Source organism: Penicillium brevicompactum (assembly GCF_028827555.1).
Source record: "Penicillium brevicompactum strain IBT 35665 chromosome Unknown utg000009l_segment0_segment0, whole genome shotgun sequence".
Taxonomy (NCBI): domain Eukaryota; kingdom Fungi; phylum Ascomycota; class Eurotiomycetes; order Eurotiales; family Aspergillaceae; genus Penicillium; species Penicillium brevicompactum.
Genome location: NW_026623212.1, coordinates 563,918 through 590,518, shown reverse-complemented (window position 1 = coordinate 590,518; position 26,601 = coordinate 563,918). Strand labels below are relative to the sequence as shown.

At 50.9% G+C, this 26,601-nt stretch overlaps 10 protein-coding genes across 10 annotated transcripts; 4 read left to right on the top strand and 6 right to left on the bottom strand.

The window, feature by feature from the left end:
• Positions 1-258: 258 nt before the first annotated feature.
• Positions 259-3,518, top strand: N7506_011668 (putative translation elongation factor eEF-3; the record flags this gene model as incomplete). Its single annotated transcript, XM_056960959.1, has 2 exons — positions 259-3,373; positions 3,436-3,518. The coding sequence occupies 2 exons, from the start codon at positions 259-261 to the stop codon at positions 3,516-3,518; spliced, it is 3,198 nt and encodes a 1,065-aa protein (XP_056805493.1).
• A 952-nt stretch (positions 3,519-4,470) lies between these two features.
• On the bottom strand, positions 4,471-8,259 carry N7506_011667 (Pfs NACHT and Ankyrin domain protein; the record flags this gene model as incomplete). The annotated part of the gene is made up of 3 exons (XM_056960958.1): positions 4,471-6,241; positions 6,296-7,139; positions 7,236-8,259. 3 exons carry the CDS (start codon positions 8,257-8,259, stop codon positions 4,471-4,473), a joined length of 3,639 nt encoding a protein of 1,212 aa, XP_056805492.1.
• Positions 8,260-10,147: 1,888 nt separating this feature from the next.
• N7506_011666 (class I SAM-dependent methyltransferase) lies at positions 10,148-11,637 on the top strand (the record flags this gene model as incomplete). Its single annotated transcript, XM_056960957.1, has 9 exons — positions 10,148-10,276; positions 10,327-10,431; positions 10,481-10,491; positions 10,554-10,593; positions 10,649-10,659; positions 10,713-10,820; positions 10,877-11,032; positions 11,083-11,544; positions 11,601-11,637. The coding sequence occupies 9 exons, from the start codon at positions 10,148-10,150 to the stop codon at positions 11,635-11,637; spliced, it is 1,059 nt and encodes a 352-aa protein (XP_056805491.1).
• A 231-nt stretch (positions 11,638-11,868) lies between these two features.
• On the bottom strand, positions 11,869-13,855 carry N7506_011665 (DEAD/DEAH box helicase; the record flags this gene model as incomplete). The annotated part of the gene is made up of 2 exons (XM_056960956.1): positions 11,869-13,566; positions 13,616-13,855. The coding sequence occupies 2 exons, from the start codon at positions 13,853-13,855 to the stop codon at positions 11,869-11,871; spliced, it is 1,938 nt and encodes a 645-aa protein (XP_056805490.1).
• A 210-nt stretch (positions 13,856-14,065) lies between these two features.
• Positions 14,066-15,886, top strand: N7506_011664 (uncharacterized protein; the record flags this gene model as incomplete). The annotated part of the gene is made up of 1 exon (XM_056960955.1): positions 14,066-15,886. One exon carries the CDS (start codon positions 14,066-14,068, stop codon positions 15,884-15,886), a length of 1,821 nt encoding a protein of 606 aa, XP_056805489.1.
• A 486-nt stretch (positions 15,887-16,372) lies between these two features.
• Positions 16,373-18,534, bottom strand: rscE (uncharacterized protein; the record flags this gene model as incomplete). The annotated part of the gene is made up of 4 exons (XM_056960954.1): positions 16,373-16,869; positions 16,922-17,759; positions 17,821-18,398; positions 18,450-18,534. The coding sequence occupies 4 exons, from the start codon at positions 18,532-18,534 to the stop codon at positions 16,373-16,375; spliced, it is 1,998 nt and encodes a 665-aa protein (XP_056805488.1).
• A 619-nt stretch (positions 18,535-19,153) lies between these two features.
• Positions 19,154-19,807, bottom strand: N7506_011662 (glutathione S-transferase family protein; the record flags this gene model as incomplete). Its single annotated transcript, XM_056960953.1, has 1 exon — positions 19,154-19,807. The coding sequence occupies one exon, from the start codon at positions 19,805-19,807 to the stop codon at positions 19,154-19,156; it is 654 nt and encodes a 217-aa protein (XP_056805487.1).
• Positions 19,808-20,018: 211 nt separating this feature from the next.
• Positions 20,019-20,225, bottom strand: N7506_011661 (uncharacterized protein; the record flags this gene model as incomplete). Its single annotated transcript, XM_056960952.1, has 1 exon — positions 20,019-20,225. The coding sequence occupies one exon, from the start codon at positions 20,223-20,225 to the stop codon at positions 20,019-20,021; it is 207 nt and encodes a 68-aa protein (XP_056805486.1).
• Positions 20,226-22,166: 1,941 nt separating this feature from the next.
• N7506_011660 (uncharacterized protein) lies at positions 22,167-22,412 on the top strand (the record flags this gene model as incomplete). Its single annotated transcript, XM_056960951.1, has 1 exon — positions 22,167-22,412. The coding sequence occupies one exon, from the start codon at positions 22,167-22,169 to the stop codon at positions 22,410-22,412; it is 246 nt and encodes an 81-aa protein (XP_056805485.1).
• A 496-nt stretch (positions 22,413-22,908) lies between these two features.
• On the bottom strand, positions 22,909-26,172 carry N7506_011659 (putative sister chromatid cohesion factor (Chl12); the record flags this gene model as incomplete). The annotated part of the gene is made up of 3 exons (XM_056960950.1): positions 22,909-23,320; positions 23,375-25,898; positions 25,950-26,172. The coding sequence occupies 3 exons, from the start codon at positions 26,170-26,172 to the stop codon at positions 22,909-22,911; spliced, it is 3,159 nt and encodes a 1,052-aa protein (XP_056805484.1).
• Between the last annotated feature and the right edge of the window lie 429 nt (positions 26,173-26,601).

Below are 26,601 nucleotides of genomic sequence, written 5' to 3'. Positions count from 1 at the left end.
CGCCCCCCTTCTCTTCTCCTCCCCTCCTCCACTCCTGCATCTTTTTCTCGAGGGTCGGCCTCTTCTTTCTTTATTGTTTTTCTTCTGTTTAAGACAGAATAGAACGCTTCCTTGAGCGTTTGCGTCTACGCAACTGGGCACCCCACTGCTCAACAAAAATTCCTCGATACCCCTCATAGAAAAAAATAAAGGAAGAGTCTTTTCTTCCTTTCCTCTAATACCCCCTTCGTTTTACGAACCGCCAAAATTTCCTCCAAAATGCCTGCCGCCAACGTCGCTGCTCCTGCCGCTGGCAAGGAGACCGCCCAGTCGGTCGCTGTCCTCGAGGACCTCATGAAGAACCTCTCCGTGGCTGCCACTGCCGACGAGGCCAACGCCGCTGCTGGCAACATTGCCCACCTCTTCAGCGGTCCCGTCCCCGAGCAGGTCCTCCCTGCTAAGGCCGCTGAGCTCTTCAAGGCCCAGCTCGCCAACAAGAAGGACGCCACTGCCCGTGAGCGTGCCGCCGAGGGCATCCGTGCCATCGCTCTCCACCCCACAATCGCTGCCGGTGTCGAGCCCCACCTCGTTGCCCTGCTCGGTCCCATCCTTGCTGCCGTCGGTGACAAGCAGGCCAACGTCAAGGAGGCTGCTCACAGCGCTGCCCTTGCCATCGTCAAGGCTGTCAGCGGTAACGCCGTCAAGGCCACCATCACTCCCATCCTCGACTCTCTGGCCAACGCCCAGAAGTGGCCCGAGAAGAAGTGTGCCCTCGACTGCCTTGACCAGCTCGTCGACTCCGCCAAGATGCAGCTTGGTTACCAGGTCCCTACCCTGATCCCCGTCATCTCCGAGGCCATGTGGGACACCAAGGCTGAGGTCAAGAAGGCCGCCTACGCCACCATGGAGAAGGTCTGCAACCTGATCGTCAACAAGGATATCGAGCGTTTCATTCCCGAGCTCATCAAGTGTATCGCCAAGCCCCAGAACGTCCCCGAGACCGTTCACTTGCTCGGTGCCACCACTTTCGTTACTGACGTTACTGGCCCTACCCTCGCTATCATGGTTCCCCTGCTGGACCGTGGTCTCGTTGAGCGTGAGACCGCTATCAAGCGTAAGACCGCTGTCATTGTCGACAACATGTGTAAGCTGGTGGAGGACCCCCAGCTCGTCGCTCCTTTCTTGCCTAAGATGTTGCCGGGTCTGAACAAGAACTACGAGACTCTCGCCGACCCCGAGGCTCGTGAGAAGACCAAGCAGGCCCTTGACACCCTTGCCCGTGTTGGTGAGGTCAAGGACGGTAAGATTCCCGAGGTCTCCCGCGCCGGTGACATCAGCACCGTCGCTGCCATCCTCAAGAGCATCCTCGAGGCCACCAAGCACAAGGACACCATCGCTTCCTCCGAGGAGCTCATCAACTACGTTGCTGCCATCTGTGGTCAGCTCGTTGACGAGAAGGAGAACGACCACGTTATCTGGACCACCAACACTCTGCCCTTCATCACCGCCATCGTCGGTGAGGCTGACGCCAAGAACGTCGCCGAGCAGCTCCGCCAGAAGGCTTGCCCCGATGCCGCTGCCGCTGACGCCATCGCCTCCGACGAGGAGGAGGGTGAGGATCTGTGCAACTGTACCTTCTCCCTGGCTTACGGTGCCAAGATTCTGCTGAACCAGACTCACCTGCGCCTCAAGCGTGGTCAGCGTTACGGTCTCCTCGGTCCCAACGGTTCCGGTAAGACCACCCTCATGCGCGCTATCAACAACGAGCAGCTCGAGGGTTTCCCCAAGAAGGATGAGGTCAAGACCGTCTACGTCGAGCACGATCTCGACTCCGCCGATACCGAGATGAAGGTCCACGAGTGGGCTAAGATGAAGCTCAACCAGGTCGGTATTGAGATCACCAAGGAGCAGCTCGTTGAGCGCTGTACCACTGAGTTCGGCTTCACTCACGAGCAGGTCGAGGGTGCCATCTCCGCCCTTTCCGGTGGTTGGAAGATGAAGCTCGCTCTGTGCCGTGCCGTCTACGAGGAGCCCGATATTCTGCTTCTTGACGAGCCCACCAACCACTTGGACGTCAAGAACGTCGCCTGGTTGGAGAACTACCTCAAGACCTCCCCTTGCACCTCCATCATGGTTTCCCACGACTCCAAGTTCCTTGACAACGTCATCCAGCACGTTGTCCACTACGAGCGTTTCAAGCTCCGCCGTTACCGCGGTACCCTCTCCGAGTTCGTCAAGCAGGTCCCCTCTGCTAAGTCCTACTACGAGCTCGGTGCCTCCGAGATGGAGTTCAAGTTCCCCGAGCCCGGTTTCCTTGAGGGTGTCAAGACCAAGTCCAAGGCTATCTGCCGTGTCTCCAACATGTCCTTCCAGTACCCCGGTACTTCCAAGCCCCAGATTCACGGAATTACCTTCCAGGTCTCCCTTGGCTCTCGTATTGCCGTCATTGGTGCCAACGGTGCCGGAAAGTCTACTCTTGTCAACGTCCTGACTGGTGAACTTATCCCCACCTCCGGTGATGTCTACCAGCACGAGAACATCCGTATCGCCTACATTAAGCAGCACGCTTTCGCTCACATCGATCACCACTTGGACTCCACCCCCTCCGAGTACATCCAGTGGCGTTTCCAGACTGGTGAGGACCGTGAGACCATGGACCGTGCCAACAAGATCGTCACCGAGGAGGATGAGAAGGCCATGGACAAGATCTACATGGTCGAGGGATCCCCCCGTCGCGTCATTGGTATCCACTCTCGTCGCAAGTTCAAGAACACCTACGAGTACGAGATCTCTTGGTCTCTTGGTGACAACCTCGGCATGAAGTCCGAGAAGTGGACTCCTCTCATGTCCGCTGACAACACCTGGTTGCCCCGTTCCGAGATTATCGTCTCCCACCCCAAGCAGGTCGCCGACGTTGACCAGAAGGAGGCCCTCGCCTCCGGTCAGTTCCGTCCCCTTGTCCGCAAGGAGATCGAGCAGCACTGCGCCAACTTCGGTCTCGATGCCGAGCTGGTTTCTCACTCTCGCATGGTTGGTCTCTCCGGTGGCCAGCGTGTCAAGGTCGTTCTCGCCGCTTGCTCTTGGCAGCGTCCTCACTTGATCGTTCTTGACGAGCCCACTAACTACCTTGACCGTGACTCTCTCGGTGCCCTTTCCAAGGCCATCAAGTCCTTCGAGGGTGGTGTTGTTATCATTACTCACTCCCGTGAGTTCACTGAGAACCTCACTGAGGAAGTCTGGGCCGTCAACGACGGTATGATGACTCCTTCCGGACACAACTGGGTCCAGGGTCAGGGTTCCGGTCCCCGTCTCGGCGCCAAGGGCGACGATGATGAGGACAAGTTCGATGCCATGGGTAACAAGATCGTTGTTGAGAAGAAGGTCAAGCTTACTGGTAAGTTCTATCATATTATTACATCTTTGTCTTTGAACATTGTGCTAACTGTCTTTCTTCAGGTTCCGAGCTCCGCAAGAAGAAGAAGGAGCGTGCCGCCCGCCGCAAGCGTGGTGAGGAGGTCTTCTCCGATGAGGACATGTAAAGTGTTGCTTTGGGTGTTTATTGATGCATATCATGATCGGTTGATGAATTTCATACGTTTTGCTAGGACAAAATACATTTCCATGTTCAATCATTCGTTATACCTTCTCTATCAAATTGTAGACTCGTAGACTCGTAGACTTCCAGTTCAAACTAGATGCTTTTTGCAATACACTTCCTCAGATATTGCCAAGGTTTCTTCTGACTTCCAAGGTTGAGCGTGGTCATCCATAATGCCATCTTGGATGCCCAGGTGCCCCCAGGCTCCCGAGGTCTTCCCAGGTTCTTTGTCAAGGCCATGCATGGATGGAGATCGATGTCACCTTGAAAGTGGTGTGTGTTCATAGACCATTCACGCTTTGAACTTCCAAGGTTGACCATTCTTTGTCGGATATCGGGGGTTCTTTTACTAACTCCCCAATGCCTAATTCTGTGTTCACGGCTTAGCCAAGACTTCTTTTATTCGGCCACTCGTGATTACTCGACGATTGGTTAGAAGGATAGTCAAAAAGACAGTTACAAAGACAGTTGAAAAGAGATCTCGAATGTGACAATAACTCTCTTCTGTTACCAATCGAAGTGAGAGATTAAGCCAACAAATAACTACTCCTGTTTATAAGTAACTATTATCGTCTTTTTGGCTGCGCGTGAGCGCGGCACTGAGGCTTGTAGTACATCATATGCCAACCAACCTTTACATCTCGCCAGTCACGTTCGACAATTGCCTAGGCCCAGGACCACCACAATTTTGCCTTGCTCATGCATTCTTATCGGAAGGGATATTATCCGAATCTTTCTCAAATCGCTAACTGATCAGAATCAAACCGAAACAACTACGGCTACGGAGATGCGTGCAGTTTCGTGGACTGGCAAACTTCTGGGTTGTCACACTTGAATATGCGAGGTTTTGAGTCTGATGGGACACTATGGCGCATATTGATCTATGGCGCCCATCAATTTATGGCTTGCTGGAAGTCATCAGAAGATTCGTCCCCTGGACAAAGTTTCTTCGTTGGGCTGGTCGGAGTTAGAGAGCTGGGGCGTTTTGAAGGCATTTTGATAACGCCCTTGCTTCGGGGCATTTCGACACTTTCATGATGGCCTCTGGTGTAGGCGACCTGGAGAGCATCACCGAAAAAGCCACCCTGTACGTCAACATCCGCTCCTTTATTGAGAAGAAGCTCAGCAATTTCTCGATGGTTAAACGCGCAAGCAGCATGGAGAGCGGTACCGTAGTGACCACCCTGCGTATTGATATCCGCTCCTTCATTGAGAAGAAGCTCAGCAATTTCTCGATGGTTATACGCGCAAGTAGCCTGAAGAGCGGTACTATAGTAACCACTATACGCATTGATATCCGCTCCTTTGTTGAGAAGAAGCTTAACGATTTCTTGATCGCCGTTTACGCAAGCAGCCTGAAGAGCGGTACTGTAGTAACCACTATACGCATTGATATCCGCTCCTTTATTGAGAAGAAGCTGAACGATTTCTCGATGGCTGCTTATGCAAGCAGCCTGGAGAGCGGTGCCATAGTAACCACCCTGCGCATTGATATCCGCTCCTTCATTGAGAAGAAGCTTAACAATTTCTTGACAGCTGTTTACGCAAGCAGCCTGGAGAGCGGTATCATAGTAACCACCCTGCGCATTGATATCCGCTCCTCTATTGAGAAGAAGTTGAACGATTTCTTGATTGTTATACTTGCAAGCAGCTTGGAGAGCGGTGCCGAAAGCACCACCCTGCGCATTGATATCCGCTCCTTTATTGAGAAGAAGCTGAACGATTTCTTGATGGCTGCTTATGCAAGCAGCCTGGAGAGCGGTACCGTAGTAACCACCCTGCGCATTGATATCCGCTCCTTTGGTTATAAGAAGTTCAACAACTTCAATGTTTCGATACCCGTCTATACAGGCGGCCTGGAGAGCGTTGCCATAAAGGCCAACCTGCGCGTTGACATCTGCTCCTTTGTCAATGAACTCGTGTGCTAGCAATGCAAGCCCAACAAAGGCGATTTTGTAGAGCCTGGAACTCATCAGGGCAACAGGCTCATTGACCCCGGGCTGATCAGGTTGATATAATCGACCCCATAACTGAAATGTTGATTCCTCCTCAAGGAATCTGACCATCATTTGCATTAAACCCTTCGAGGTCTGAGCGAACGAGGCATAACGTGCCCAATAGTGCGCCGCATGGCTTGCCATCGGAAAATGTCGCGTTATTGCTATACTGGTATCCGAGATAATCGAAAAACAAGTGACTCCCCGAAGGTAAGTCAAGCACATGCCCGTCATAGAAATGCTGGCAGTTGTGACTTCGAATGGGGGCAGATCAAGAAGGTATTCTTTGACAGAAAAGTGGGCAAGGTGTAGTTCTTTCTCCTGGTTGATGGGTCCACGGATGTCGACTAGTGTTACTAAGCTAGGACAGTAATTCAAAACATCAATGTCGGAAAACGGGCGACTATTGGTGTCGAAGCCTCGCGGCTGGTTGTCGATCTGTGTCGCTATCACTTCTTTGGCTTGGTCAACCGTAAGAGGGTGCGCGGTGTGCACAAGGAACTGCAGGAGGCGGAGTGCATCAATAGCAAGCTCTGTGGGTATGCCTGCTAACATGCGCTCGTATGTCTCGTTTAAATCTCGCGGCAATGTTTCAAGGGCCTTCTCCATTGTATACTGGCTATGGCATCTAGCCAGGCTGTTCAATTGACAGAATGCCCATCTAAACCTGGTTATAAATCAGTAGGATGTTCACATATCAATAGATGCAAAAATTTCTCACATTCCAGCGGCCTTGTTACCAATGGTCTCCCGTATCTTTGTCAGAAAATCCTGGGATAAAGACTTCCTCGTAAACTCACATCGTTGAGTAAGTTGTGCTGCAACCCAAGACTGAATATCAATGTTGACGGCCTCCTCGTTGAGTAGCAAGCAGCTTTCCTCCCCTATTGAAGGGGGAATGTGGTCAAGAAACTCTGCTTCGGGTCGACTGGTATAAAGCAGCTTGACGTGGGCTAAACCTGGACTAGAGATCATGTCCTTGATCCACAGTAGAAGATCAACCCTTGTTGTCGACTCATCCAATGCGTCTAGAACGATGAAAACCAATTTCGGGGTCATGAGCATCTTGGAAAGCATATCCTCTAGGTTCTTCGTTGCAGCTTGATTGCTACCGCGTTGATGACTTTCAAACAAAGTATCAAGATGACTGGCAGAGTCAAAGCCTCCTTGGTAAAGCTGGAATATAAAAGACCGCAGCATACCATCAAATGTCTGCTTTGCAGTGTCGCTAAAATCAAAGAAGAAGCTGAGGATCGGGCCATTGTTTACCTTTGCGAGGTGATCTAGCACAGTTGTACTGAGAAATGTCTTACCACAACCCGCAAGGCCCTTCAGCCATAGATGTCGACGCGATCCCAAGTGCCACGATTCGAAGACAGGGTCTTTCAGAAGCCATGCACCTGTTCCCTCATGACGAAGCTTCTTAGCGTGGTTAAAATTTGTAGATTGATCCGGAGGAGAAAGCCAGCGCTTGATCTTGTCAATATGGAGATCAGACCTGATGAAATTTGTTGTAGCTTCTGTGGCGACTGTCGTCTGCTGTATAGCTTCGATGTTTTGGTCGACTACCCGTAGTCAGAACGTATGCTATGTCAATTTTAAAGTGGAATTTAGTCTAGCTTATTTGCTAGTCTAGCTAGTGAACGTAACAAGAACGTTACCTTTCTGAAGAAGCTCTAGGGCTTTTTGGGTCTCTTGAACCTCTGAAACCGGCACGAATGATAGGAGCTCCTTGGTATAAGCAGCAGCAGTCGCAGAGGCGTAGCTTTGCCATCGATCATTCTTGTGAGAGTCGGCGTAGTCGCATATTCCTCGAATGACAAGACAGGGAAAGTGGTTCATCAAGCCAGCGGCTTCCATCTCAAAACAGATACAATCTGTGCCCACATTGGCAATGATTTGATCTCTAGCAGCAGCGAATTTGATCAGTCTGCTGCCAGAAGCGATAGTTCCATAGTGAATTTCGGGATCGGCGATGTCTCGAATGTCGCGTTCGACCTCGTTAGCCGTATCGCAGCCCCGACAGTCCGGACCGCGGACGTGGTCGTATAGAGTTTTGAACAGGCGGTCGTTTTCCACACCCTGATGAGTAAAGCCAGGATTTTGCTTAGTACTTTTCTTCATTTTAGGGTATTTCTCTAGCATCTCTCGGAGGTGACGGGGGATCTCAGAGTCTTTCCGATAGTGTTCAGCCTGAATTTTACCAAGCGCATTGAGCAGAACAAGTGGCGGTCTTCCAAGGAAGCCATTGAGTTCATTCTCATGACCAGGCTTCACCTTGACGAAGTCATACTGACAGACACCGCCCGTGGAGCCATGGGGCTGGCTGACGACGACATCACCTAGCCGGATATCGTATCCATCGTCTGGGCGAGGAATGCCGGCGCCTATGCCCACCAAAAGGCCAACGCGAATGGATGGTAAAGATGCAAGCACGCTAGAAGCTGTGGTCGCAGCTGCGGTGGGTCCATAGGATCCGGGAGAAAGCCCGGCAATGACGATGTTGTGTTTTCCCACGCGACCCCACGAGTAAACGTTTGCGTCGGTCTTATGTCTAGTGAAGCCGGTAGGGGCTTCATGTTCCTCGTCGAGCATCGCTTCTGCGGCGCTCCTCTCGATAGGAAGAGCAGCAATCCAAGCGACTCCATAGGAGTCGGGGCTTTCAAGTGTGGCTTTGGATACCATTATGAAGTTGTAGCAACCGTATGGATGTTGACATCAATCTGGGAAGTGCACAATATTCGTACCAGATAGAATCACGCGTTTTGCTACTGAGTGAGGAGGAAGAGAGAGGCTGGGACGAACTCCTGCTACGGAGTAATGGGGCACGCATTCTGGGGGCGAACACGTCAAAACGAGAGCGACCACAGCCTCTTCACCTACCGAGCATTGCGTGCAGGCATCTGTCCAAGAACCTGGGGACCAGGGGGAGGGGGAGGGGCATAGCGATGGCCCCACGCAGCTTTGGGTATCGATGCATAATGCGGCTGACAACCTGAAGTACTCAGGCGATTGTGCACGAGAATTCATGTTCTCAATGGTCAATGACAAGAAAGCGATGGCGAGAAGTGCGTTATCGGCCTTTGTGATTGCTGCACACAAACATTCTATTGCTGGGCTGTGGCTTTCTTTTCCGGCATGTCCGCCCGGGTGCGAGGCTGTGTCAGCAACTATCACAGCCCTGGAGCCCTGGCCTGAGCACCGCAAGATAGCTAGAAAGATAGCTAAAAAGACAGTTAGAAAAGAAGTTAGAAAAGAAGTTATCCCCAAGCTCCAAGATTAATGTTAGCCTTGGAGCTCTCTTTCGTTACCAATCGTCTGTTGAGATGTGGTTTCAACGCCAGGCACGATAGGCGATGTGCTTTCTGATGTCGCGTAAGTAAGCAAGTGATCCCACGATCCGTACCTGTCATACATGTTCGCATGAGATGTTTGTGGCGCATGGGACTTGACCCAGGTATACATGACGCCGGTACCCCTGCCTGTCGATCTCAGCGGCAATATTGGCATTTCGTGTAGTACATCGTCTTGGTGGCACTCGTGAAGTTAGACCTGAAGTAAAAGGGAGATCGGAAATGCCAATAGTGTACTATAGTCTGTCTTCATGCCAGGCCACGAGACGCAAGGTGTGGTCTCAAGAGTCGAAATCTGCGTCACTCTTCTACCACCAGCAAACAGCCTGAAGATGTCTGCCATATGCCAAGTTGAAATGGAATGTTGCAGCGCTTCGGCGCCCAAGAATTCCGGGTAAACCCCCTAAGCAAGGCACGCGCCTGGCATCCCGCGCAATCCACTGCAGAGCGGGCCCCCACCGCGGGAATATTGAACCAGCAGGTCGGGTCGAGATTTCTTCAGGGAATTGCTTCGGTGTTGGTCCTTCTGGACTCTGTCTGGGCTTTTTTTTTTTTGGCAGCCCAGGTATACTCCGTATGGGTGCATGTTCGACACACCACATGCAGTCGACTGAGGAGTGGGAAACGCTCGACAGCGCTCACAGAATTGCTTTTTTCCCTTCATTTTTCTTCAGTCCTTCCAGGATCTGCACAGACCAGTTGATTTTTCCCGCTGTCACTGGCTACCAGGTTGTCGGGTTCTTAGTGCCATCACGTACATTGTTCCTATTTCCCGATGAGTACGAGTATCGAATTCATGGGAACTCTGCACTTTTCAAGGCTTTCGAGGGAAGAGAAGATAGCGGTCAATCATAAAAAAAAAGAATGGATCTGTCAAGGGCCAAAAACATAGCCAAATTTAGGACACAAATATGAATGCTCACAGCATTTAGGCCCAAATTCTGCGCGACGGCCATTAGTTCCGGGATCTGCAAACTTCTTTGGCAGCCCCTCAGGATGAACCAGAAGAGAAAATCGAACAGACACATAGACAAAAGGGGCAAATTTCGAATCGGAGGTCAAAGTGTACAGACATCACTCTCATATCGGAGGCGCCCAGGGTCGAAGTGAGGGACATTGGTGGTTCGAATTTCATCCCCAATTTTTCGCCACTTCCGATCTCAACCCCGATCTCAACCCCCTTCCGATCGTATGCCTATTGCCATTCTGTCCTCTCGACAATGCCTCCAGAAGATTCAGTCCATGACACACAGAGAGTGCCTAGCAGCCCTGAAGCTCAGGTGCTGTGCAATGATCACACTAATGTCCCGATCAATACCAGTGGCCCGATGATTGCCGATGACTTCAGTGTATGTGCGGTCAAGCTCCGGAGTAATTTTCCATATGCTAAATTCGCCAGGACGAAGGAGAGTTTGAGAGCGAGGATTCCGATATCACTTCTCTCTCATCCAGTGTACTAGATTATGAATATGAAAATGGTCGACGATATCACAGCAGCCGAACTGTATGAATATTGCACCTTTGGAACCAAAATTCTGCTAACCCCTCAGTAGGGCCAGTATATGTACGCTGTTCACTTTCTGCCTAGTGCCCAGGTAGTAGTGGACAACTAACTGACTTGGGTAGGATGCCGAATGATGAAGAAGAGCAAGATCGTATGGACTTGGTATGAGGCCCCCTTCACAGACACAACATCTTGTCTCGACTAACGGACTCAACAGACACATCATATGTCAGCTACATCCCTATCCATGGCAAAACCAGACTCCCACTAACATCCCCTAGATGGCTCATGTTAATGAAGGGTGAGCTATACAAAGCTCCAATCACAAACCCTCAGAAGATTCTCGACCTCGGCACCGGCACCGGCATATGGGCTCTTGATATTGCCGAGTATGCAACCAAACCACCACCACCCATGCTGACTGCATCGTTGACTTTGGACACAGGAAGTTCCCAGCAGCAAAAGTAATCGGCAACGATATCAGTGCCATCCAACCGAGCTGGGTGGCGCCTAATGTGGAGTTCATTGCCGAGGACTTCGAAAGCGAATGGCTCTACAAGAAAGACAGCTTCGATTTTGTACACGCGCGATTACTCGCAGGGTAAGCCACCCTCTCTTTTTCGCGCAGAGCACCAATCTCACCCATCTCAGATGTGTAGCCGACTGGTCCCATTTCTTCAGTCAGGTCTTCGAACACGTCAAACCAGGCGGGTATTTCGAGATTCAAGAAAGTGCCGTTTGGGCCTGGAGTGACGATGGCACACTGAGGGCCGATTCGCCTCTTTTCCAATATGTGCAGGCCCTCGATGCAGCAGGTCGGGCGATGGGGCGCGAGCTCAATATTTATTATAAACTGAAGGAGTGGATGATCGATGCTGGCTTCGAAGATGTTCAGCAGTTCACTTATCTTCTGCCATACTCGCCTTGGCCACGGGATCCCTATCTCAAAGAGATTGGGAAGTACCAGGCTGTTATGGTTCAGGAAGCTGTTGAGTCTTATGGGCTGAGGCTTTGTACTCAGGTTCTTGGTTGGGGTGCTGAGCCGGCTCGTGTTTTCCAGGCTTTGGTCAAGAAGCAGCTCAAGGATAAGCATTTGCATTCTTATGTTAAAGAGTGAGTTTGGTCCGGTGTCTTTTACTCGATAGTCATGGTTCACTGACATTTGGCAGAGTGGTTGTGTACGGAAGGAAGCCGTTGAACGGGTGACCAGACGTAGGTTCTTGCACCTGGGCAGCCGACAACTTTGCAAACGTCCGTCGTTTTGGATGAGGATTAAAATCCCAATGTTGATCATAGCCTTCTATCTACTTTAGCGTTGCAACGAGCTGTTGTTTCTCTCTCATATTGTTTTTGATTCAGATCGGGTATCACGGATGCTGGTAGCCTGGTGGGCCATTCATCAGAGGCCACAGGCATTGGGGATTTTTGAGGCCACTATCAGGCCTCAACTGGCCCGACCTTAACATTCCCTCTGCTTTTCAGCTCAGCCATATCTCCGGCTTGTCGTAGCTTCTTCCGCTTCTGGGTCTCTATGTCCTTAAAGCGCTTCTTACCTCCATGTTTGAGCTTTGTGATCATATCAGCCGCCCGCCCCCGAGTCAGATCCTCCGGTTTGACCTGGGCTTCTCGAATGCGAGCTCCATTCAGCATCTTGAGTTGTCCAGGTGTTGCCGGAGCCCGTCGCCAAGGTTTCCACGATGCGATATAGTGCTCATCAAATTTACTAGAGGCATAAGTGTCTGCTGCCCGTGTGATGGTCTCCAGGTCGGAGCCTGTGGCAACCTTTCGCGGGCGTGTAAATTGGGGTGCTTCCGTTGTCGGGCTTTTGAATTTGAGGACATGGTGGGCTGTGAAGATATCGCCTTCCTTTTCAATGGTCAACCAGCCCGAGATGTCAGTGAGCATATATCTGTCATCGCCCACTCGGACCCAATTGTGCGGGCTGAATGACCGGATGTGTCTCTCTGACTGCATGTCCCCTAGGAGATCGTAGACACTATCGTAGGTGGTGAATTGAAGTTTAAGATCATTATCTGAGCCGTCATAGGGCTCGGAAATCTCGGGTTTTGGCTCGCTCTCAGCCTTTTTTTTGGTTTCTTTAATTTCATCCATGCTGGCATTCTCCAAAACTTCGTCCGGGTCCAAGCCAAACAGGGTTGGTGTTGATAATACACCAGTCGCCAAGGAAGCCACCATGTCAATGACGTGGCAGTCTTTCTTCCCGGGAAACAGTCGGAGACCTCGTCCGATCATCTGGATGAGCAGATTCCGGGATCTTGTAGGTCGGGCCAAAAGTACACAGTCGATATTTGGGATATCGGTGCCTTCTGTGAACAGACCGCAATTCAACAACACTGGAAACTCTTGGTTTCTAAAAGCCCGCAGCTCTTCCGCGCGGTGAGCTTTCGGAGTGTTCGCGGTAACGTACCTCGCATCTACGCCATGGTCGCGAAACGCCGCAGTCAGTTGCCGCGCATGCTCAATGTCAACACAGAAGACCAGGGTAGATTTGCGAGTTTCAGAAATAGCCAACCATGCTCGGACAGTGATGTTGTTTGTGTTTTCAGTATTGACTGCCTCCGACAATGAGCCCAAGGCAAAATCCCCGAAGCTGTCCTTCTTCACTTTGGACAAATTTGCGCCGGACTTGACAGTTGTGAAAACAGCATTTGCCAGCCAATTGTCCTCGATCATATCCACATAATCTTTATGATATACGATGTGATCAATGGCAGCACCCAGTTTGAGTCCATCGAACCGTGAAAATGTTGCTGAAACACCGACCAAGACTGGTCCATTATTAGATGCTTCGTTCAATCCAAAATGTCCCAAGGCTTCACGGTAGGACCTGGCAACGATGTGATGTGCCTCATCTACCAGGATGAGCTTGAAAGCACTCGGGTCGAACTTGTGTATGCGTCCTCGCGCTAGTGTCTGGACTGAAGCAATGATGATGTCCCCAGCGCCAGTCGCGACATTGGTGCCCATTTCTATTTCGACAGTCTTATCGGGGTATGCGAGACGGCAATGTTTCGCAGCTTGCTCGACAAGTTCTCGTCGGTGCACAATGATCATCGTCTTGGTGGCTTCCGCATTGCGAGGAGGGATCCGGCTGATAAGCTGTGTAAAAATGACCTGGGAGAATGAGCAAAGCAAACGCGGGAAGGAAGAAGGATAACCTTACTGTTTTGCCAGCGCCTGTAGCAAGGGAAATTCCCAAGCGTCGATGGCCCTCTCCTAAGTATTTCAGAACGGATTGAATGCTCTCCTCTTGGTAATCGCGTAGCACGATACCGGGAGTGGCCGGTGGCGCGTGGGAGTTGAACCGCACATGGCGCAAGGTGATAGGCAGAAATTGCCTTTGCAAATACCTCCTCGGTAGCTTCAAGCGCGAAGCACAGCGTAGGAGCTCCATGCAAGTCATGAATTGACACGAATCTATCGAGAAAGCTACAGATCCACTGCAAACAATGCAAACAAGCTTATCGATAACAACCAGTGGACCTCCGCAGCGCGACTTTTTTACCTGTCACTTTTCCAGCTCTGTTTGACCTGACGGGTTTTGATCGGAGTGTAGCTGTGATGTGCTGCTTCAGTTCATTCCGCATGCGCTGCGAACCTGCCAGCTCGAATAATGAGCGACACCGCCGAGATTGAATCCGACCCGGGGTACTCCCCGTCTACACCCTCAGAACGCTCTGTCTCTCCAGATATCCAACCATCCAAACCACCTTCCAAATCGCCTACAACCAAAACGCCTAGAAAAAGCAGTGCAAATACAACAACCAAACCGCCCAATATACCCAAACTACCTAATCCAATTGAATTGCCTAAAACTAAGCTACCTCCTCTCATTAATGACGGAAAAGCCGATAATGTCGATCGCCAAGTTGGAGAGGCGCTTATGCGGCGCTCGCCGCAAATGCCCGGATCGCTCTTGTTTATGCGAACCTATACACACCTTCTCGCTGAATCAAAGAAGGAAATCGATCATACCTGGTCGAGGCATCAGGAGGATGTCTTCCAGGTGAGCCAGCATGGCTCGGTGGTCTGGACTTCAACAGAGAAGGAAGCGTTCTTCAATGCGCTAGATCGCAAAGGGAAGGGCGACATCAAAGAGCTTGCCGCATCAATCGGCACCAAATCCGAGCTTGAGGTTATGGAGTACATCAGTCTCATGCATCGGGCTTTGGAGATCCAGTTTCGCTCTGGCTCAGCGGATTCTATGCCCGTGCTTGGAGATATTCCAGCAGCCAAAGAGATCAGCCAAAAAGGCTGTGAGATGCTTGACGATTATGCCGATGTTTTGGTGTTGACCGAATCTCTCACCCAAGCAAAAGCCGGCAAGCAGGATTACGGAGACTTCTGGAACATTACTGGTCCTGCTGCTTTGGAGCTGGTGAATGCCGTTGATGATGAAAACGACAACACGGTCCGAGGTGATCTGCATCTCGCGGCTACTTTGCTTTACCTTCCCGACTGGATCCAACTATCTCGAAGACTATTCATGAACTTCGGTGGCAAGAAAACAGAAGATCATTGGACGAATATCGCAAGCTCCAAAAAGAACATCACGGCGCATGATCAGACGCCGTCAATGGCCGCAGAAAGCGCCATTGATTTCTACGCCCTTACTGTCAGCGTCACGCGGCGTCTGGTCCAGTCAGCTATCTTCTTTTCCATGTCGAGAAGACGTTGTTCAACCCGCAAAGGCAGCAACAGAAAACCTCTCATTCGAGTGTCCGATGTGCGAGCAGCCATCGAAGTCCTCAACATGAAGCATCGTCGACCCAACTTTGTAGACACAGCTCGTCGAAATGAACTCCAAATAGCCGACATCCATAACCGCAAAGGTTGGGTACCTACTCCGTTCACCTACGAAGAAGCCGAAACAATAATCCGAAAGCGCAAGTGGTCCAGATACCGCAGCAACGCAGCTATATCCGGCGGTGCCGATCAAGACAACGAAGAGGCGGAGAACGTGATTGAAATCGAGGATTCCGACGATGAACTCGAAGCAGAAGACGCAGAAGGAACAGAATCGCAATCCGAATTCGAACCCGAGGTCGTTGATCTTGATCCCTCGTCTTCTCGAGAGGGGTCACCGGGTTCTGGGTCGGAGATTTCGTCTGATGCGGAGGAGCTGGAGATGGACGACGAAGAAAAGCACGCAGATGCCGCAGATGAAGCTGCCAGTCGCCTTGAAGAAGCAAAGTTTTTGCAGCTGATGGACAAATCTGGAGAGTACGTTGCGGAACCTTTGAAGGAAGAGGACCCCGACCACCAGCTCAGTGAATACCCGGAACATAGGAGCAGAGAGCCAGTCTTCGACTGGAGGAGTCGAGTTCCCTACCAGAGTGAATGGGAGGAGTACAAGCACGACTTCGCTGGTTTGAAGGAGGAATTCGAGATGCCGCCACGGAAGCGGCTCAAACCGCAGGGATCAGAACTCTGAACAATCGCAGGGCCATCTGCTCTGGACAGAAAGAAGCATTCGTCATGCTCGATGAAGATATTGGAGCAAGCCAAACAACTTGATATTGATAATTAGCGCCATGGAATAACACCGGCCTGGCTGAGGGCTGTTACAAAATAATAGCTACCCCTGGTACCACATCGAGCCAGTGTATTTGAAGCATACTGTACAACTACTCAAAAGATCAAGAATCACATCAAGGACGTATGATTAGAAGTAAACACAATGATGAAGAAAAAAAATACCCCAACCCCCTAGTTTCACCCCAAAGCGCAATCCGCTTTCTGGAAAGAGAGGGCGGATTCATTGAAAAGAACTCCAACAGAAAACAGAAAAAACAAAACGTGCGCCTTTTCCTGGCCAGAAATTTCAGAAGTATTCATAACTCAGCGAGACTAGAAGCAGCTCCCTTGGGTCGCTCTCTTCAAAGATCCAGGGGGATATCGTACATGCAATGGAAGAAAGCTACAGTTCGAGCGTCTTGTAGTCGGCACCACCCTGGGCACTCAAAGGCTGAGTTCCTGCCCGCATGTCACCGCCAACGGGCTGGAAGGTGTAGTGGTTACCGATACCAGTGGTGGCAGCATCAGCAAGCATCTGGTTTGAGTGCTCGTTGGGGCCTTGCAGGCTGACGGTCTGGAGAGCATCCTGGGCTTCCTTGACGCGCTTCTTGAAGGTCATGCGGTCGAGGAAGAGCTGCTGGCGGGCTTGCTCGAGCTCGCGGCGCTCGGCCTCGATGATCTCTTCCATCTCGTTGAATTGCTGGAGCTTGACTTCGAACTTTTGCAGAGTGACGTTGACAGCGGCGGACACGAGACGGGTCATTTCACGCTCTTCGTGAGATGCGAGCGCACCGGCACGGGCGGCTGAGGCAGCCAGGGCGATCGTGCTGAGAGATTCCTTGGGCTTCGAGCCGGCTTGTTGCTCGGCCTCGCGCGCGGGATCCACATCCATGGAATCCTCTGTCTTAACTGTGTCTTTGCCTTTGTCTCCTCCCCTTCTCAAGTTGGCTGCGGAGCTCCTTGCGGATCTCTTCAACGGATCGTCCGGCTGCGGCCGCAGCCACGGCAGGCTCTGCCATCTGGGCAAGGAAAGCAACAACAGAAAGGACAGGGTTCTCGGACTGGCTGATAGGGTCCCGTCCGCTCCCAGAACGCAGCTCAGGAACATCGTCGACATACTTGTCTTCGATCTCTAGCTGTAAGAACTTCATCACGCACTCTTCACGAGACCGTGTGCCAACGTGGCTTGCGATTTGTTCCCAGTTATCATCAAAGTTCTCCAGACCCTCGAGCAGCAAGATTGTCTCTGAGTCCGACCACGGTGCGTCTTTGCCGGGAACTTGAGTGTGGTTCTTGTCCTCAAGCTTGACAAAGTCTGAGGCATTGTGGCTGGAGGGCATTCTTCCTTGAAGGAAGCAGCTAGGGCACAGGTCATATTTAGAGTCTGGGGTGTTGGCATTGGCTGATGTGGAAGCAGACTTGGCGTAGTGGAATCGGAGCTTGGTGCAGTCAATACCGCAAGAGAAACAGTGTGCCTTCTTTTTAGACTCCTGGGCAAGGTCCAAGCCGTTGCTTGATTCGCCATTGGTCTGCTTTTCCTTATCATCGGCCGGTGTGACATCCTTGCCCTTATCGTCATAAATGGTGCGACGCAGTTCGAAGTTGAGATCTTCCTTAGAGGCAGGGGTGGAAGAAGCTGCGCGTTGGGTAGCTGGAAGAGCCTTGCCGGATGTGACGCTGTGGTTTGGGCCTGGCTGGAATGGCTGGAGACCGCGAGGAGTATCGGCGATGACTCGGAAGTGGCCAGTGAATGGGGGTCCGATATTGGAAGGACGGGTTTGTGGGTCCACCTGCAAATGTGTTGGTCAATGTGCTCGAATGGGACAAAATGGAAGCTTCGAAGCTACTCACCTGGTAGTTAATCAAACCCCACTGCTCGAGGAATGAGTGAACACGCATAATAGCGCACACATCACCGGCAAGGTTGCGACGGCAAGCAGTGACGGTCAAGTACTCAATGGGGTTCAATCGATAAGTGTTGATCATGAAGTCTCGGTAATCTTTGTAGGTAGCGGGTGTCTTGCTACGGTTGCGGCCATTGAAGAACTCGGCGAGAGCTTTCTTCTCAATGGGGTTGATAGTGTTCATGTCGAACCATGTGGCGTAGCTGGGGAGGATGATCGCATGGGTTTGGGTGACGAGTTGTTCGCGCGCAGCGGCTTCGAGAGAAGACTTGGTTGGCGCAGGTTGCTCTTCTCCCACGGCATCCTCCAATCCATCCACACCTTCTCCCGTTGGGTGCGACTCACCCACGGCATCCTCAAGGCCTTCGGTGTCGCGCTTGGCATCGGTCTCGGTGCCACCCATCTCCTCGTCTTCAAGTTCCCCGCCGTTCTGGGGTTTAGGCGAGGCGGGAGCATCGAGGGGGTCGTCGGATCCACCGGCGGTTTCATTGTTTCTCACAGGTGAGTCTTGACGCGACTGTGTCTCTGTCCAATTAATTAGCTCTGGGCGTCACGTCGCGGCTTTCAAAGACCAACCTGAAGCATCGCGGATCGCGGATCCTCCATCCAAGCCAGATCCCTGCTCAGGAACGCCAGCTGGATTGAACTGTGTATCATCCATGATGGGTCAAAGAAAGCAAGCAGCCGTCGCGGTCGGTATGATGTTGAACTCCTTGCCCTTCTTCCAATCTAGCCTCACAAAGCGCAATGGTGTTATGGACTCAAGCAGCCAGCAGCCAGTACAGGTATCAAGAATGGCCTGATGAGATAGACAAGTGGACCGAAAATGATGATTGGACTGATTGCTGAGGGGGAATTCGGGGGAGGTTGGTCGCGACACGCAAAACTCACGGAGTGCCAAGAACAGGGTTGGCGCTAGCCGCTTTCGGACTAGGCCCCTGTCCTCATTGCTACGAAGTATAACAGCCTTGAAGCCTGCACATTGCTCTGTGTTTCTTTGTGTTTCTTTTATTGCTAAGTGGATATGATTTGTTCGTGAAAATGGTTGAAAGTAGTTTGACAAAGTCTCCAAAAATCAAACGAATATGCAGTAGAGCTATCACTAAGTAGGCATACTAGGTTTTAGGTGGCAAAGCTGATCAAAGAGAATGGTCATAAATGCATTGTTCAATAAACACATGAGTCTTGGGATATAATAGAAACCTCAATATATACAGATAGTATCACCAAAACACGAGCACTAAACAATTGCACGTAAAGATCGTTTCCATGGAACTAGCTCAGTGGTGCTTGGCCATGGCCTCAGCGCGATCCTGAACAGCCTTGGCAACAGAAGGGTGGTCCTGCACACGCTTCAACCAAGCAGCAGTGGTGGGGAAGTCCTTCTCCATGTCAATCTCAAACATGGGGGCAATGAGGAACCAAGGCACGAAAGCCGCATCAACGTAAGAGAACTTGTCGCCAACCAGGTACTGCTTGCCCTGGAGGGCACGCTCAAGGACGCCCGAGACACGACGGATCTCGTTGACGTAGCGGTCAACGGCGCTTTGGATCTTCTCCGGGTGGTAGCGGGTGAACCAGACTGCCTGGCCGAAGTAGGGGCCCTGACCGGACACCTGGAAGTGCAGCCACTGCTTGGCTTGGAAGTATTCCTTGGAGCCGTGGGCGAAGCTGATCTTGTTTTCCTTGTCGTAGGTTTCAACCAGGTATTCGACAATAGCACCGGATTCCCAGAGGGTGATGTCGGTGTTGGGGTCCTCGATTGCGGGAACGCGGCCGTTGGGGTTGATTGACTCAAAAGGCTCCTTCTTCATGTCGGAGAAATCGACAAACTTGTGGACGTAGGGGATGTTAAGCTCCTCCAGGACCATGATGACCTTCCAAGGGTTGGGGCCGCCGGCATGGCCGTGGAGTGTGATGGGCTTGAGAGACATGATGTGTTTGTGATTTTGTATCGTGAGTGAGTACTTTGGATAATAGAAATTTGTTGCGGAATTGAGTCGATTTTTAAACAAATGACCCAAAAAAATGCTAACCCCCCATTACCCCACGAGGTCAATGTCGATTATTCAGGTTTGTCCGAGATGACCGAGATGACAAATTGGATAGGTGCGGAACGCCGTCGAAGGTGGGACTGCAACATTGCTAATCGCCGACCACTGCAGATTCCGATCGTGCGGAATCTTTGAGTCGGATCATTATGCCAGATCTCAGGACCCCTGCGACATAGTCATCTTGCATCAATCTGCGGTATCCTATGTAGACTTGGTTGACCGCTGAATCTGCCATGATCTCATCCTGAGAACCGGCAAGGTTAGTAATCACGCCGATCTTGATCGCCGACCTGGGCATGATGTCAAAGCTTGGAGAGATTGTCCTCAGATCAGGAGCTCGCTGCTGTCGATCAAGCGGTGTCCATTGAACAGCGTGTTGATCTCTTGCACATCCTCGATGTTCTGTGGGGCTTCGTGCACATTATTGGAAAATCGTGCAGTGCCGGTATGTACGGAGTAGGGAGTACGGAGTTCACAAGAACAGTCTCTGCGTAGCGTCCAGGTGTGGATAGAGCTTCCGAGGTTATGGTGTGAGGTTCAGCGAGGATGACCCCAGTTGACTCCAGCTCTGGAGAAGGCTTTTCGCGGATCCGAAACCGGGCCTCGATTAAGAGTATCTCCTGCAACGCTGAGGGCCAGGATGTGCTGGTTTTGAGGGTCGTGTAGCGCGCTATCTTGAAGTAAGGAAATGGTCAAGATTAAGTGTGGTCGGCGTGATATGTACGGAGCACCATGGTGACCACCTGGGGACATGCAAGGTGAAGATTGTCGATTGTCTGCTGGCCGACCTATCGGACCGACACCCCGGTCATTCAAGCTATTCCGGAATTTATATCGGCATTGGCTTTTTTGCTTTCAATAAAATCTACTCCGTACTCTATTCCGTATTTCGAACTCCCTAAAACACGTTGTTCCTATAAAAAGAAGCTTTGTAATCGGATTAAGCTACATCATGGCTTTGACATCGGAATAAAAAGCCAACGTCGGAGTAAGATCTCGGACTAAAACCGGCTCGTAGGAATGCGATCTCACGCCATGTCAAACGCTTAGATATTCTAAATTAATAACGCAAGACGAGGAATGCTAGAGAGAGGGGCTAATCACTCGCCTCTGTATCCCAACGTTGTTGAGCTATGATATAACTTGTGTTGAGTCATTCTCAGCCACCTCGTAATTTGAAAGGATCGAACTTAAAGCTAACCCTGGGACACAGTACGGACCGGAGTACTCTACGAAATACGGGGTAGATGCCCATCAGATGCCCATGCTTGGAAATCAAATTGAATGCCCAAGCGCAGGCCAACGTGATCGAGTTATCCTTCGTGTTGGTGAATAAAAACTTGAAGAATCTGTCAGATGTACTGCTGTTCTCGATCTTTGGAGGAATAAGAAATCATCGAAATCCATACTCCGTACCGGCCGCTAGATCTTTTTGAGACCCCGTTCCGATACCATAGAGCCTGAAAGACATGCACTGCAAACACGAAGGGCGGAGCCAAGTAAACGCTAGTGGGTGATCGCGCCCTTTCGCGAGATGCTTCTTAACGTGGGCTAAAGTGGAGAGCCTTTTACCCGCTAGTTCGGAGTAGATTGGGTTGACTACCATATTGGGATCCCGCCATTTCGGGGTCATCAATTAGGCTTAGATGATGCACAGATTTACTCTTCATTGGGATGCAAGTACTCGTATTGTACGTATTCTTCACATTTTGCATTCTATTGGGACTTTGGAGAATAAGTCTCTTTTCTATTCTCCATCTGTTGATTTCTTAGAGAATGATTTGGGACATCGCGACGACTTAAAGCCCTGTGCCTAAAAAATAAAGAGTACAAGTAGTTCTAGCGTCCCAAAATGAGCCCGTTCTAGATCAACTAGCCCCCCAAGGCTTTATTCCGATGGCCCTATGACACGTTATTCGAGCTCCGAATCTTACTCCGATGGCCCCACATGCTTATGACTCCAGGGCTGACGTTCTCAACTTTGATACCTTCTAGGCCGCCATGAGGCTATGGCGATCAGACTCAAATGTATGGGTACCGTGAGGTCATGTTATATAAAGCACTGAAGATCCCCTCTGAATTGTAGCCTAACATCCCAATTCAATTCTGATCAGTCCAAAGCGATCTTCACTCTACAGCTCATAGCCGCATTTAAGCTGCGTTTCCAGCAACGAGCCTTCCTTACCTCAAAATCCTCCATTTACTTCGAGTAAACCCAGTTCTCTCCAATCCACAAAAAATGTCTTCCACATACGATTCCAAGACCATGTCAGACGCGTCATCTACCTACTCTACCGTCTCCAGTGCTACAACCTTGAAGGGCGACGCACCCAAAAGTCCTAAGTGGTACTCGGCATTCTCGAAGACACCCAAGACCTCATCCTCCAAGACCTCGGACTCCGAAGCAATCAAGAGAAAGGAAAACGAAAACAAGAAGAAACAATTGCACCATGAAGCCGTGGCGACCTACCTTGCCTTGCGATAAACGCGAATTCGAATGCGAATGCACACCGGTCGTCTCGTCTCGTCCAACTTCCAAAGTTGCGATGCTGCTGTGATCGTTTTAAGTCGCCGGTACGGAGATACCTTTGGTCCTTCCGGCTTCAATGATGGAATGATATGGATACCACCTTTTGAACTTCATGTTGTATAGATAATTTTGTGCTTCCTTCTTTCGCAATGGCTCTCTTGCCATGCGTTTCGTTTGTTCTTCGTTTGAATTGGTTGTTGGCGCATCAAGAAAAATTGCCTGTCATTCTCGATGCCATGCTATAAACGTTGGCTCGACTCATGTTTGTGTTTTGATTGGTTTTTTCACTACCTAGGTAGGTACACTTCGGCGATTGCCATAATAATATCACTTAATCTATGGCGTTCTCGAAAACATTGTCATCATTGTAGAGATAGAAAAAGAAGTATGTCGTAAGAACATAGAGAAATAAAACCGTGATGAACGCTCAAGGGTATACATCATGCATATATTACAACCCGGTCAGCAGTTCCCCCATAGATATCGGTTTGCGAACAGCGTTCGAGAAACCTTCATGGAAAGTGACCCAGACTTTGCGTCCCGCCTTAGACGACTCGTCCACCCAGCTCTCAGCACTGTTCGGGTCCTTGGGCTGCGGTGCAGGCTGCTCAACGACCCGGCCAAAGAAATCGCGCTTGACAGCTGCTTCACGAAGCGCTCTAGCTGCGGCCCCGTCATCAGCTTTACCCCGGGCCTTGGGACCAGTCTTTGATACATCTGCCGGGTCGGATTTGCTTCGGTTGGTCGCTTTGTGATGTTCTTGGTCCAGAACCTGGCGGACAGCGTAGCGGACCGGCGCTGTACTACCCGACTCGGCGCTACTTCCTTTGGCCTTTGAGAAGGCAACGAGTGAATCAATTGGGCTGTTCGAATTCGGTTAGCTTGGTCCATATCAGTCGTTAAAGAGGTTTGCTTACGGTTCCATGCGGTACGCCCATCCGCCATGACTTCCTTCGTGTTCCACGCGGACTTTCTCGAATCTCACTCCCATTCCACTCATGACTCGCACGGCAGATGTGACAAGTGCACGTTCGGATTCTTTGCGAACGCTCGCTGTGCTTCTGGAGTCTCCGTTCCCGCGGATGATCACAGGTTTGACGTCTGGTGATAACATGCGAACCAAGTGAGGCACCAGGTCGGTGATAACGCTCTCGCTAGAGCGGAACATACGAGCCATTGGCGCTGAGAAACTTGCATGGAATGCAGTCAAGGCCGCGCGGTTCTGCTTCTGGGCTTCAAAGGCAGCAAAGTCGGCCCTGGGGCCCGAGAAAGGATGAGGCTCTTCTGCATTCTCGTCGTCGTTTTTGTCATCCTCGGTGGTCCTGCCACTGGCAGTGGCAAAGAGATGATGGAATCCGACAACCGCCTGACTCATATAAGGAATCAATTCCCACTCTTGTGATGAATATACTTTCGAGCTGATCAAATCATGGAAATGAAGCCAGTCATGGGCTGAATTCGGCTTGGAGAAGTAGTTGTCGTCTTGATACTGTTGTATGGGGTATGAAGCAAAACAGTCGGACACACAGCGGTCGTGATCGCCACTGGAATCAACCATTTCTCGCAATCGATTGATTGCATGTCGCTTGCGCAGATCTGCCACACCGACAGGGACACGGCTGGCGGATTCGCCAAATTTGTCCTGGAAGCTCATGTTGGTTGGCGCATCTGAGAAGCCAGCACCCTCTGTAAAGACACGGTTGACGATCTCACGAACACCTCCGCGGCTCAATTCTTTGAAGAACGCACTTCCCTCGGTTGAGGCATTCAGGACTTTTTGTTCAAGCCAATTTCTCGAGAGTTTGATCGAAGATGGTACTGACTCGTTTCGAAGCTTGTGGGCTACGAATTCTGCGGCCACAAGGACACTTCGAATATCACCTTCGGCGGATCCCGTAGTTTTGGCATTGCGCTGTTTCTTGCTGACCATGCCCCACGCAGCTTCGCAGAGTCTTCGAGCCCCATCGTTGTCGCACGGGATACCTTCGCGGCCGAAGATGAATTTAATTCTTTGCACAACGTTCTCCAATGGAGCTTGGCGAACACTGATCATCTCCGCAATAGAAGATGCTCTAAGAGGGCGAAGACTGCTGGCATAAAGGTCATTGCAAACCAGAATCAATGGCCGCATGAATCGGAAGTTATCGCCCTTGCGCTTCTTTGCCGTGTTTCCCTCTGCAGACAGTTTGGTGTTCCTTTGGTCCAGCAAGACAAGGTCAATAAGTGCTTTCATGAATCCACCCTCACCACTGCCTCCTGAACCACCAGTCACGCCATCAACTTCGTCTACCACAACACAGACGGGCTTTCCGGCGCGTCGGACCTTTTGCTCACCAACTTCCACGTTCATGCCTTTGATATTCTCTGTGCCCAGGGCATCACGGATACGGCCTTTGACCACATCTCTGCTGCGATCATCACTTGCATTGATTTCGAGGACTTCGTAGCCTGCTTGTCTGGCGCATACATGCGCGAGTGTTGTTTTCCCGAGCCCAGGAGGCCCACTTAACAGAAGAACCTTGCGATGCATGTACTCCTCTTCGTCTTCTTGGGCGAATTTCTTTCCTCGAGACTTGGCCAGGCCTGGGAACACAATTGGCTCCCAGCCCTTGAGCCAGCGCAGCACTGATCGGTGCGTGCGTTCATCACCAATCAGATCTGTGAACTTGCGAGCACGGTATTTCTCAGTCCACATTGCAGAGTCTTTTTTCTTCTGCTTTGGATCTCCGACATCGCTTTCTATGGTTCTGTGGATTTTTGGTGGAGAGGTAGGCTTCGAGGATTTTGTCTCCTTCGCTGCCTCATCCAACAAGTTGTGGATGTCTATACCATAATAGCTCTTCTTTGCCTTTCCAGGCTCTGACTCAGACCTACTAGCGATGATCTGTTCGTAGGACATGGGAGCTTGCGCCTTCCTCGTAACCACATTGTGGGTCTTTCCAGAGCACGTCTTGATCTGAAATCTTTTGGGGGCTTTGGGGGCTGGCCGAGATGTCAGCCCTGTTATCGGCCTAGGAATCACTGGTGCAGTTTCAATCGTAGGGTTCGGTTGAGAGTGTGTTTGCGGTAGTGCTGTTAGACTGGCGAGCTCCGCGGAAGGTTCTTGGGTGTGGTGCTCTGGTAGGTCGAATTGGTCATTTAGCTCCTGATCTCTGAGTGCGGCAAGGCCATCCTCATCCTCGTCATCGTCATCATCCTCGTCAATGAAACCTCCGACCATACGCTGCCGCTTCGGTTCTGTCGATTGTGAACCTCCTTCGGCGGCCTTTCTCTTCTGCGCATCGCTGACAGCATTGCCAGGGGTAGAGCCTTGCGCTCCTTGAGATGAGAGGAATGGCATCTTTGGAGTGGGTGGAGAGGATGGCAGATACGAAACGCTCTGAGCCGTGGTGTAAGGACGTGGCCTGGGAGTCTTGACGGAGGCTTTTGTCGGCGTATCTACTGTAGGGCAGTCAGCGTAATTCGGCGCATTTTTTGTAGATAGTAGCGCACAGGGTCTTGTGTCGTCTTCACTTCGGAATACATCAGATAGGTCCCACGCGCGATGCTGAATTACCACTCGGTTGCGGGTTTGTTCCAAACGGTGTAGATTGATTGCCTCGAGATCGTCGGAGAACGACTCAGATTGGGGGCAATTTGTGTTCCCCGGGTCTTCGGAGTGGAGATGGAGGGCAGGATCAAATGAGGACAAAAAGGAGGGCGATGAGGGAAGCATTCAAGCGTACAGATATCTCTTCGATCTTTGGTGTTAATTCCCCTCTAAAGACGCGACGCGCGCGGGCAGAACACGCTAGTCCCCTTTGGTTGAAGGGGATTTCTCTCAATCTATACGATCTACGGAGTACTCCAGAACATTACTATGTACATTTAGGACGGTTTTGGGGTCCAATGGAGCAGCATTATAGGGGCAATTTATTTATTTTTTTTTTTCTAAACGTCATTGTCGTGTTTTTATGTAGAAGCTAACTGAATGATCACAGATACTGAGATATCAAGGCCATAAGATATGAGGCAAAAGCTTGTAATTGCAGACTAGTAGACCAATCCGGCTCCAGTCTCTAGTTGATGGTATACTGTACGGTTCATTCAAAAGTACATCAGAAGGAAAAATTTGACCTGCTCGGTAGGTCACAAAAAAAAAGCA